Here is a 12,279-nt window from a genome sequence, read left to right on the forward strand (position 1 = left end):
AGTACCACTCAAATCGAAACTGTTGTCTTTCACTGAGGTAATGGATGTAACCTGCTAACTGGACTCTGCTTCTACCTTTGTTTCCTTTTAATTTGTTCTGAACATATCAGAGTGATTCTATTGAAACGTAAGTCCAGTCATGCCACTTCTTAGGCTCAAAAGTGCCTAAAATGACACATAAGGCCCTGCATGGTCTGTTTCCCACCACCCTGATAATCTCTTGCTACTTACCATCTTCCCTCCTCACCACACTGGCTGCCTTGCTTCCTCAAATACTATCTGTCATGCTCACCTCAGGGCCTTTGCACTTACCTCTGCATTTCCCCCCCAGATACCAGCACGCCTAGTTCTCTTTAGTCTCTGCCTGTTTACCCTATTAAAGAGGCCTACCCTGACTACACTATGAAATAGCAACTTCTCCCTGCTCACCCCACACATTATCTAGCTCCTATGCCCTACTTTGTTTTTCTCCTTAGTCTTATCACCAGCTGACCTGCTATAATATACTTTTTTTGTCTGACTCCTTCTTCTCTACCCCTGCCCCACACTGGAACATAAGTTTCTTCAGGTCAAGGACTTTGCTTTGTTCACTTTTATATCTCCAATGCCAGAACAGGATCTGCTCTAATAGACACTAGTAATTGTAATTACATGTTGCATGAGTTAATAAAAGCATCCTTTATATAGAAACTAGTTAATTAAATATGATACATATATACAGTGGAATGCTATACAGTTGACAAAAAAAGTGAGATATATATGTGCTAACAATGAAAGATCTTTAGATATATTGATAAATAAAAATAGCATGTGGCAGAATGTTATGTTTCATCTTTTAAATGTTATGTATATTGTTACACAATTTTATGTTTTAACATACAACCTTTGATTTTTTTAATTATAAGCATATAATTTTCTAATTGTAGAAGTACACACACATGGCCAACAAAAAATTAAAGTGATGGCAAAAAGTAAAATTCTTTCCTTTGTACCCCTCAGAGAGAGAACCACTGTTAAGTTTGTTTTAGAATTCCTATTGTTTACCATTTTAGCTTCAAATAACATCTCTTATTTAATCAACTTTAAACGACCTATTTGCTCCCATTTTAAGAGATGAGTTTAACATACTCAGAACTATCACCCAGCTTTCTCATCTTTTAATGTAGTTATTGTTACATTGTAAGTGTGTGATAGTTTGTTATTTTAACTATAATTGAGTTTTTTCTGCTTTATAAATTACTCTAAAATTTGAAAACACTTAAGGAACATTTACAATGTTATGATTGTTTCATTATCAGCCATTGTAAAACCAAATGATTTTATTGGGTTCACTAAGAAAACAGCCTTGGTCGTTGAAATAGTTTGTATTGAATGAGACAGTTCTACTTGTGAAAGTCTACTGAATCTTTTTTTTTTAATGCCACGTCTATCACTTCCTTGAAAATTATGTCTTTGAACATTATGTAAGATGTTTTTAAAAGCTTGAATTCTTTTTTAAATGTAGGTTTAGTTTGCCATTTTTTAATGCTGAAATATTATAAAGTGCATTTCAGAAATCATGACCACCTACCTCTAAGTAGCTTAACAGGCATTTTCTTAAAACATTTTCCTAGGTAGTGAAATTAACATTATCACACTTATCTTTTATTAGTGTCTATTGTTATGTAAAAATAGGTCCTCATATTGTGGGTCTGTTGGGCTACATCAACATATGGTTCTACTAGAAAGGCAGGTTAAATGCTTATTACTTCTTTCCTTATGATTACTAATTTTAATTTTTTAAATAAAATTTTAATTTTTAAAGTAAGGAGTAATAGCTGTATCAAATGGTGACAAACAGCTTTCTCGTCTTTGATTATCATTATAGTTTCATGGGTTTTCATGGATGTGTATCAGTAAATATAATCACTCTTTTTGGTGCACAGTTGGTCACAGCTCTATTTATCTATCCTTCATCAGTTGATGGACATTTGGGTTCTTTCTGCTTCCTGGTTATTAGGAGTAATACTGCTGTGAACATCCATGTACAAGTTTCTGTACATGTATACGTTTTCATTTCTTTCGGGTATATACTGAAGGGTGGAATTGCTGGGTTATGTAGAAACTGTTTTTGCGACCCTCCAAACTGTTTCCCAAACGAGGTGCACCATTCTATGAGCCCAGCAGCAGCACGTGAATACTCTGTACATCCTCGTCGTCACTTGTTATCACTGTGGCCATTCTAGTAGTGGCTGTCAAGTGATATCTCACTGTGGTTTCGATTTGTGTTTCCTGAATACTGATGATTTGAGCATAGTTTTCATTTGCTTATGGCTATTTGTATATCTTCTTTGGAGAAATGTCTATATAAATCCTTTGCCCATTTTTAAATTGGGTTATTTGTCTTTTTGTTGTTGAGTTGTAAGATTTCTCTATATATTTTAGCTTATCAAATATATGATTTACAAGTATTTTCCTATCTGGGTTCTTGTTTTACTTTCTTAGTGGTGGTCTTAAAACCACAAAAGTTTTATTGTGAAAAAGTCCAATTTATCTGTTTTTTCCTTTTATTGTTCATGCTTTTAGTGTTGTAGCTAAGAAGGCTTTCCCTAACATAAGGTCATGATAATGTACTGCCATCTATATTTCCTTCTAAGTGTCCTTTTAGCTCTTATACTTAGGTCAGTGATGCATTTTGTGTTAATTTTATGTGTATGGTTTGAGGAAGAGGCTCCAACTTTGTTCTGTGGCACGTGGATATCCAGTTGTCCTAGGACAAAGACTGTTGTTCCTTCTCCATTTAATTGGGCACCCTTGTCAAAAACCAGTTGCCTGTACATGTAAGGAGTTCATTTCTGGACTCTCATTTCTACTCCATTGATCTATATGCCTATCCTCACGCCAGTACCACACAGTCTGAATTATTATAGCCTTGTAGTAATTAAGTTTTGAAATCAAGAAGTGTGGTTCCTCCAACTTTGTTCTTTTTCAGGATTGTTTTGGCTGCGGGATCCCTTGCATTTCTGTATGAATTTTAGGTTCACCTTTTTAATTTCTGCAAACCAGCTGGGGAGTATTGCCCGCATAAAAATATTAAGTCTTCCAACCCATGAACGTGAGATACCTTTCCATTTATTTAGGTCTGTTTAATATCTTTCTGTAATGTTTACAGTTTTCAGTGTACATATCTTGCCCTTCTTTTGTTAAAATTATTTCTAAATATTCTTTTTGAATCTATTGCGAATAGAATAGATTTTTACATTTTACTTTCAGATTGCTCATTGCTAGAATATACAATTGATTTTCTATATTGATCTTCTACCCTGCACTCTTGTTAAACTTGTGTTTTAGTTCGAATAGTTTATTGGCAGGACTTTCTGTATATCAAATCATGTCTTTTGGGAATAGAGATAGTTTTACTTCTTTTCCAGTCTGGATGCCTTCTATTTTCTTGGCTAATTGCCCTGGCTAGCAACTCTATTACCATGTTAAATAGAAGTGGTTCAAGTGGGTCTCCTTGTCTTGTTTCTGATCTTAGCGGGGAAAGCCTATGATCTTTGACAGTATTATGTTAGCTGAATGTTTTTCAGAGACGGCTTTTTTGGGGTTGAGAAAGTTCTCTTCTATTCTGAGTTTGTTGAGTGTTTTTATTATGAAAGGATGTCGGATGCTTTTTCTACATTGAGATGATCGTATGATATTTTTTTGTTCTTGAAGTCTAGCCATTATTGATGTTTTTTTCTCCATTAGTGTTGCTTATCATATGGTAGACCTTTTCACTCATAAAACTTGTTTTTTTACCTCAGGGAAACTTTGTTTTACTGTTCTTGCCTCTGGAAAGCCTATTAGTTTTGGAGTCTCTGTGGCTGTTCATATTTCTTAACTTTTCTTTCATGTTCTTTTTGACTCATTGTTTTATCCAGTATTTCCTAATTGTGTCTGTGATGGGTTGTACTATGTTGCTAGGTGCAATCTTGCTTTTAAAAGAACTTTTAGAAGTATAATGATTACATATTCCTGAATGGTTGAATCATATTAAATCTTAAACCTTATAAATTTAAAAATGCCTTAGAATACCCTATCAATTGCATGTAAAAGTCACAGCAAGTGATAATATTGGAAATCAACCTGGGTTTTTGAACCAGTGTGTTCATGGATAATGTTTGCAAATTTAGGAGACTACAGTAGTCCCTCCTTACCTGTGGAGAATACATCCCCCAGTGAATGTCAGAAACCACTGATAGTACTGATATTATGTTTTTTCTTATACATAACATACCTTTTCACATAAAGAAGGCACTTCATGGCTTCTCTTTGGCATATTTGAATTGCATTCATCACTATTTGTGCTCTTTGGGGCCATTATTAGGTAAAATAACACAAACACTCCAATACCAGGGCAGTCGAGACAGTTACTAAGTGACTAATAGGTGGGTAGAGCATGGAGATGCTGGACAAAACTATGATTCACGTCCTGAACAGGACAAAGCGGGACAGCACAAGATTCCATCACATTACTCAGAAGAGCGTGCAATTTCAAACTTATGAATTGGTTATTTCTGGACTTTTCCATTTAATATTTTTAGATCACGATTGACTACAGGTAACTGAAACTGTGGACGGGGGCCTACTATATTCTGAGTAGTAGTGCACAGTACTTTCTGCCTAGAGTCACTAGCAGGCCCTGTGCATTGGATGCTTCGCCAGTCTTTCTGACAAACGCATGTTGAAATAAATAAAAAGGGCCTGTTATTACAGGAATAACTTTTAATTTTCTTTAATTTACATATTTAAAAATTCATTTATAAGCATTTGACACTTGAAGCTATTTACAGGAACGTGGTTCAAGCCACCATGTCTAGCCCTTGCTTCTCATTTGAATTGTTTTCCTTTCTCTTTGGCTACATGGCCCTGACTTCTACCTTTCATCAGATAGAGTTTGTTTTATATAGAGTTAATATCCTTTGCATTCATACAAATGTTGAGAGAGATGCAAAACTTTCTTGTGATTGGTGATATACCTTTATTACAGGCTCAACAAAACAGTCCCTCTTCTACAGGATCTGGTAACACAGAGCATTCCTGCAGCTCCCAGAAACAGATCTCCATCCAGCACAGACAGACCCAGGTAGGTCGATGATTGAGAAACAGACAAGGAAAGATCTACTTAGGAATAAATGCTAAGCACATAGAAAATCTCCGAGTCCTCTCATTGTCTTCCCTTTATGTCGCTGACTTTACCTCATTATAGGTATTATTATATTCAAAACGTGTACTGTGAGTACTTAAAGTCTTTCGGAAGGTGCTCTAACTTTTTGAGGTATTTCTTTCCCTTTCTGATATGTTGCAGTGGAAATGCTTTTACTGCAGCATGGTGTTGAGGAAAGAGCATTTGTTTGGAGAGCTCTAGGTCTGGGTTCAAATTCAGGCTCTGCAACTTACACTTTATCTTCTTGGGCCTTGGTTTTCTTGAGTACAAATCATCTGTAAAATGTTGATTCTAATTATCTCAGGCAATGTATACAAAATGCTTATTAGGACAGTGCTCACAGTAGGCTTCGTTGAATGTTCATTCACTGCTTCATGAAAGGAGTTCATTTATTCCTTGTACCTGCTCGTTTGGCAAGACCTACCTAAACTTCTTTAACATGTGCCACACCGACAGAATTTTGTTCTTAAACAGTCTTCAGAAACTCTTTTTAATTTAGGGAATGTTGTGAACATTCAAAGATAACACCTGAAAAGGATAGTGGATATATATCACTGGTTTTGTGATGTTGCTCTAGCCAAATAGTACACTGGCTTTTCTGCAAGCCTCTTGGCACTTATGTGGCCTTGATAATCTCGGAGGATTTCTTAAATCTCAAGAGCTGCACAACCCTCAGGAGCAGATTTTAATTTTATTTGAATTGCCAGTCTTTGTGCAATTGAACACACTCAGATGAGCATTTGGGTAGTAACTTCTTCCCTTCCCTTCTGATTGCTCTGTTTCCACTAGGTGGCGTGTTTGTTCTTTAGAAATTTGGTCATGTCTCCTGAAGTCCTTTTCTATTCAAAGTTACTTTCATTTCTAGAGTAATGTGTTTCTGTATTCAATGCACAGTAGCTTAAGAATTCATATATTTGATTCCAGTGTTAACATGTTTTTGAAGTGCAGTTATAGCAGAATATAAGGCTTACAGAATGGGGTGAGGAAAGACGATTTAATTGCTTCAGCCGTATGATTCCAGGCTGCTTTGTGTTAGCAAGTGCTTCTTCTTTCTTTCTTTTCTTTTTTTTTTTTAGAAAAGTAATGAAAAAAATATGATGACATGTAGTATTTTGAGACTAATCCGAAATTTGTTTTCTTTTTGTCTTGATAGTCTGACCTCACAATAGAAAAAATATCTGCACTAGAAAACAGTAAGAATTCTGACTTAGAGAAGAAAGAGGGAAGAATAGATGATTTGTTAAGAGTAAGTATTAAAATGTGGTAAGAGACTTTATAACAAGCACTGATTGACATTATATGCATATCATAGAGATGATTACTATGGTCAAATAACAAAGTTAAACAATAAACATTTTGATATTTTCCTTTAATCTAAAGGAATCTGAGTAGCAATCAGGATCAAACCTACATTCTAAGCACTGTCTTTAAATTGGAAATTTTATATTGTAGAATTTTGATATCTAGACATATACTAGTGATGTAGATGTGCAGAGTATTATATTTCATCTGGAACTGTGGGAATAAGTATAAAATGTTTTTCCATTCCAAAGGAGTTATTTTAATATTCTTGAATTTTTAAAACTATTTCACAACCCTTGTTTTGTAGTTTATATCTTTTATACCCTACTCATCTAAAGATTTTTGTGCTTACAACACAAACTTGAAATCTGGAATTAAAAAGAAACCACTTGAAAACATACCATGATATTTTAAAAATAAAATTTTGGTATGAACAATAATACATACTCTTTATGAAAGATTTAGAGAATATTGAAAAATATGGCACCCATCATTACAGTAACCGAGATAAAACATTTAGTACATTTTCTTTAGTAATTTTTTGAGCCATATATATAAATGCATATATACATAAATATTGCTGATTTATAAATAAAATTGGCTACCATTTTTCTCTTCTCTGGTGATTTAGAAGGGGTAGGTTTGATCTTGTTTATACTAATGTGGTAGTTTTCAAACTGCCCCCCACGGGGCCCTGACTGCTCTGTAGAGGAACCTCTAGGGCTCCCGTAACACAGCTGGGTAGGGGTCTGTAGCCTTGCTTTTTTCAGTTTTTCTTATCGGGTAACACATTGTTTGAAGAAAGGGTTCTGTTTAATAGTAAAGATAATAAGTCACTCTATTTGTGATTATCTCCCCTGCAAAAAAAATTTTACCTTTATTTCTGTAATTATCAAAACATAATAGGAAATAGTATATTTGACTCCCTCCTATGTAAAACCTGGAATACTGTACATACCTAAACCATAAGCCTGATCTTCATTAGTAAAATCTGATTTTTTTAGACTTATCACTAAATTTTTTTTAATATTTTATATAAGACTAATTCTTATAACTTGGCTTTTACCTTCAAAAGGATTTGTATAGTATTGAATTTGTAAGCTTTGATTTGTGAAATCCATATTTGATCTGTCTTCTTCCAACCGTCTAGACTTTGATTTTTTCACCCCAGTGATATCTCACTTTCCCCTTTTTATCTTTACTTCATTTTCCTCTAATAACTTGTCATGTTCAGTGTTCATTTTTTGCTCTTGTTCTTGAGTACTCATATATTATGCTATACTGGAAAGTCAGTGAAACTGTCGAAATATTCATTATCTCAATAAGGTACTTGTGATGAAAATATTATATGAGAACTACCAAAAAAAGAATAATTCTCATAATTACAGGTAGTTTTATGACCAAATTGATAATAATTAGTTACAAGTTTGTTGAACTGGTTTCGAAGCTCATTATCAGTATTTTATGTTTTTTAATCGGTTTTTGTCTTATTTCATCTCTTGTTTGACTGGAACACATTTTTAAGCAGTTTTTCAAGAAGGCTGTATCAGTGTTAAATTTTCTATGTCCTTGTAGAGCTGAGATTCTTTCTCTTCCTTTCCCATATAATAGATTGCACTGTGTGTACGATTTTTGTGTCATAACCTGTTGGCCTTCTCCTCCTAACACACACACACACACACACACACACACCTTGTCAAAAATTTTTTCTAGCATTTAATGTTTCAGAGAAGGCCATGACCACCAGAACAAACACTGTATTCTGTTTTCCATGATGACTATAGGTTCTTCCCTTCCGCCATCCCATCCCCTTTATTCTTGTAGTTAAGATTTTGCCAGTGCATATTTATATATGGGTCTCTCTTTTTTTTTTTCTAGAAATGTATGGTTATACCTAATTTTTGCCTTTTTCCATCTTTTATTGGTCTCTACCTTGGTTTCTGGCTTGGACTCTGATCTCTAACCTTTATTTCTATCATTTTATGTCTCATTTAATATGACTACCCTTCTCTTCTGAATCTCATTAAACATTAATTTTGTCCTTCATATGTTTTCTGTTTACTGCAGCTCATGTGAGTTTTGATTTTATTATTTACATTTTTAATTTACCCGCTTTTTTCCCTTATCTAATTCACTTTCTTATCCTATCCTGTACAGTCTTTATGGTTTTTGACTCCTATTTCATAGACACCACGTCCTTTTGCATTTTATGGAATATGTTAAGTGGTATTCTAAAATGTTCTTCTGATTTCTGTAGGGAGATCATTTTCATCATTTTCAAGCTGATCTTCCCTTATTTAGAAATATTTTTCCTTAGGCCTGTTTTTCGTTTGTTTCTTTTCCTCTATCTTTGAATCAGGAGAACCATGTTTCGAGTTAGTACTTAATCTTCCATCTTTCACTGTTAGCATATATACCTGTTTGGGTTGCTCTGATTCCTGTTTGTGTTCACTTCGATGCATTTTGAATTGCCAAGATTTACAATTAGATATATTTTGGGTTTAAAATGCTCCTAGCCCAATTCCGGTACCAGCAGGTTTTTGCCCAGAGTAGCTCTGCTGGACTGAAAAAAGATTGTGGGCTTATCTTGGTCTTTTATCGCTTGACTCTTAAGATCGAGAAGATAGAGTATATGAAAAACTCGAACCCTAATTTAGTACTCTTTTTGGGCTTAAAAAAAATGTCTGCTTTCATTTCCCAGGAAGCAGTATGTTCCCTTTATTCACCACTATCCTCCTTTTGCTCCCTTATTTTCTGAAGGTTGTAGTCTTTCTTTGATGTTGAGCAGCACCAAAGGAATGGATATCAAAAAGGACAACACAGAAAGACAGCTGCCATTTTTTCATGTTGATTAGAACTTGTGTTACTGATGTGGAGGGACAGGGGCAATGACCACTGGGCTTTACATCTCTTCTCAGGCAGGCATGGATTGATTGTTCGTTGAGTTTTGCTATTTTGGTGAGATGTTGGGTAAGGCTGTCAGAAGCTGCTAGCCAGCTGCTATTAAACCTGAACACAAAATTGTTAGTGTTAGAAACCACAAAAATTTAGAGTTCTTAAAATTTTAAATAAGCTGCCAGCGATTGATTGATTCATTCCATACATTTGAGTACAAATTTCCAGGGAATGTTCACCTTTCAAAAGGAGATTGAATTCCACATAAACATTCCATAATCTTTGGCTTGTAGATCCTTTAATGTGAATTAATCACATTTACCCAGAGGTACTTGCCCTTTGCCTTTGACACTGTGGTCCACAGAACTCTAAGAAGAATTAATAGGAAGAAACTATCCCTATGGGGAGAGGAGAAGTTCGGAGATGGAGGCAGCTGTACTCCGGTCACTTTAAAAATGAAGCTGAAAAGTCTCAAAAATTGAGTGTGCTGTAATATCTTCCATTTGTGCTTTTTACTGTTTCAGAAACACTTATTTCATTTGATTGAGAAATACCAGATTTTTTTTTTCATAATTCAAGCAAGTTGTTATAAAGTAGCGTTTATTTGCCAAAAGAGGAGAGATCTTTTATTTAACACAAGAATAAATTCAGGAGTTGCAAGTCAAAATTGACCTTGGGTTAGTGGTTCTTTCCTTCTCTGTTATTGTAGAAGGCTTGAATTTTTCAAAGTATTGAGCTCATCCTTCTGGCTACAGCTAAATTAACTGTGTATTTACATTCTGGCATTCTCGAATCAGGCTCTTGTATTCAACTTGTTTGTTAGTTCTGTCTTATGTGGGCATGGGTGTGCCTGGCTTCTCTGGTAAGAAACATGTAAATTCATGTCTCTTTCTTTGGAAACAATAGAAAAACAAAGAACAATTGAACATAAAGAACTATATATATGTGCTTTTTTTAATTCTGTAAGTGCTGTAAAGTGCTTAATCACCCTTTGTATGTATTTTAAACATCTTATTTATAGTAGGGTTTTCTTTCAATTTGAGGCAATTTAGGCATATATGATGTATTAGATTGAGCTGTAATGTAACTGGCTTTGAGGAGGAGTAAAATATGATCAGTGGAAAAACAAGCTCACTTCTAGTAACAGAATTCATCTTTAACAAATAGCTGGTAAGTTTATTAGAGAATAAAATATTTACCCTTTTTCCTAAAGATATAGTTAACTCTTCTTTGACCCTTAATTTAGTTTTTGTTTTAACAACAGAAATGATTCTCGGACCCCCTAGAAACTGCTTTTGTTTTAATCTGTCTTCCTTGGAGCTAATTAAAATTTTGTTTTTCATGGAAGGCCAACTGTGATTTGAGACGGCAGATTGATGAACAGCAAAAGATGCTAGAGAAATACAAAGAACGATTAAATCGATGTGTAACAATGAGCAAGAAACTGCTTATAGAAAAGGTGAGTGATGGATGGTGGCCTGAACTCTGTATCCCCAGATGATTAATATGTGTCACTGTCGTGGCTCCTTACCTTACCAGAGAGGAAAATATTTCAGAGTAGTGATGTAAATGATGTTGGATCTGCTGGCAGTTTCTGGGTGTGGGCCGGGATCGTGTCTCGTGAAGCTGAAGAATGGACACGCAGACCAGGGAGAGGCAAAAAGTTTTAAAAGAGAATAGTTTATTAAGAGGCAGGAGAAGAGGTTGCAGCTCCTGAGCGGGAGGGGGTTCCGAATTGGGGTGCCCACTGGCTAAGGCAAAAGGCTTTTACTTTTATACTTTCCCCTGCCTGCTTGGGGAAGGGGGATAGAGCCTTCTAATAGAATTCATCTATTAGGTTTTTTCCTGTTTGCTCATCCTGAAGTGATTAACAACCAACCCATCTCTATCTATCAGATCTGCTCCTTTGTCTGGCCAGAAGGAACTTGCCAGAAGGGATTTGAGATTATCTGTTAACGTTAAGGCGTATTCCCAGCTCTCTGTCCTGTTTCAGGATATGGCTGCTTTTTTGTTTATTCCACCAGGGACCCCCATCTACCTAGCAACCATACTAACCTGTCTCAGTAGGACTTTTGACGGTTTGACAATTAGAATTCTTTCTTGCATGGAAACTGGACCAAGCCTTCAGAGTGATAATTTGGAACATTCTTTCTGCTTGTGCATTGCTTGTACATTGTGTTGATTGGACAGAGACAGCTTGTCCTAATTGAGTTTATTTGGGGTGTTGCACCCCTAAATTCTTACATTTATCCTATCAATTTAAGTGTGTATTCTATTATTATTACAAGCATTTAGCAGTAGTTAAACATTTCCATTTCAGAAATGGTATTTGGAATAATTTATGTATATAATAATGTGATAATTAAGTGCTTTGTGCTGTAAAATAAAGTTGTTATATACTTGTATGCAATTACTTTAATTGGCGGGTATCTTCTTTATAGTAAAATTGATTAGTTGCAGCTTGCCTTTGATAATTATTAGTAACTATTTCTTGAAAGATTTTTTTATTACGTCCTCAATACTTATTTATCTTATATTGAAAGTTTTAAGATGGCAGTACTTCCTAATGAAATTATTACAAGCTAGAGGTTTGAGACAGACTGGTGGTTACTTGTGCTAAAATCTTTGGAATGTTGTTAAAATGACAGGGAACACTGATGAAAGTAAAGTGGATTATTTTATTGACGTCAAAGATACTGAGGGGAATTTTGCTTCATCTTTTAATTCATTAATTTTATAGGAATGAAACCACCTTTTTCCATTTTTTTATCACAAAAATAAGGTAGATATTAATACAGAGAATTTATTTAACATGTTGGGGGTACTTCCTCAAATCAGTGTAGATTTAGCCAGTTGTACTTCACTTTGAACAATATAGTACAGAAAATAAACAT

General features: G+C 34.8%; 1 protein-coding gene across 2 annotated transcripts in view; it reads left to right on the plus strand.

The window, feature by feature from the left end:
• The window catches only part of TLK2 (tousled like kinase 2), a 99,220-nt gene that overhangs the window by 51,848 nt on the left and 35,093 nt on the right, over positions 1–12,279 (plus strand). For both annotated transcript variants that reach the window (XM_033090903.1, XM_033090905.1), the window contains 3 exons: positions 5,012–5,107; positions 6,342–6,434; positions 10,734–10,844. In XM_033090903.1, the coding sequence (XP_032946794.1) occupies positions 5,012–5,107; positions 6,342–6,434; positions 10,734–10,844 (300 nt within the window). The remainder of the gene's footprint in view (positions 1–5,011; positions 5,108–6,341; positions 6,435–10,733; positions 10,845–12,279) is intronic.

The sequence above is a fragment of the Rhinolophus ferrumequinum genome, chromosome 21, assembly GCF_004115265.2.
Source record: "Rhinolophus ferrumequinum isolate MPI-CBG mRhiFer1 chromosome 21, mRhiFer1_v1.p, whole genome shotgun sequence".
Taxonomy (NCBI): domain Eukaryota; kingdom Metazoa; phylum Chordata; class Mammalia; order Chiroptera; family Rhinolophidae; genus Rhinolophus; species Rhinolophus ferrumequinum.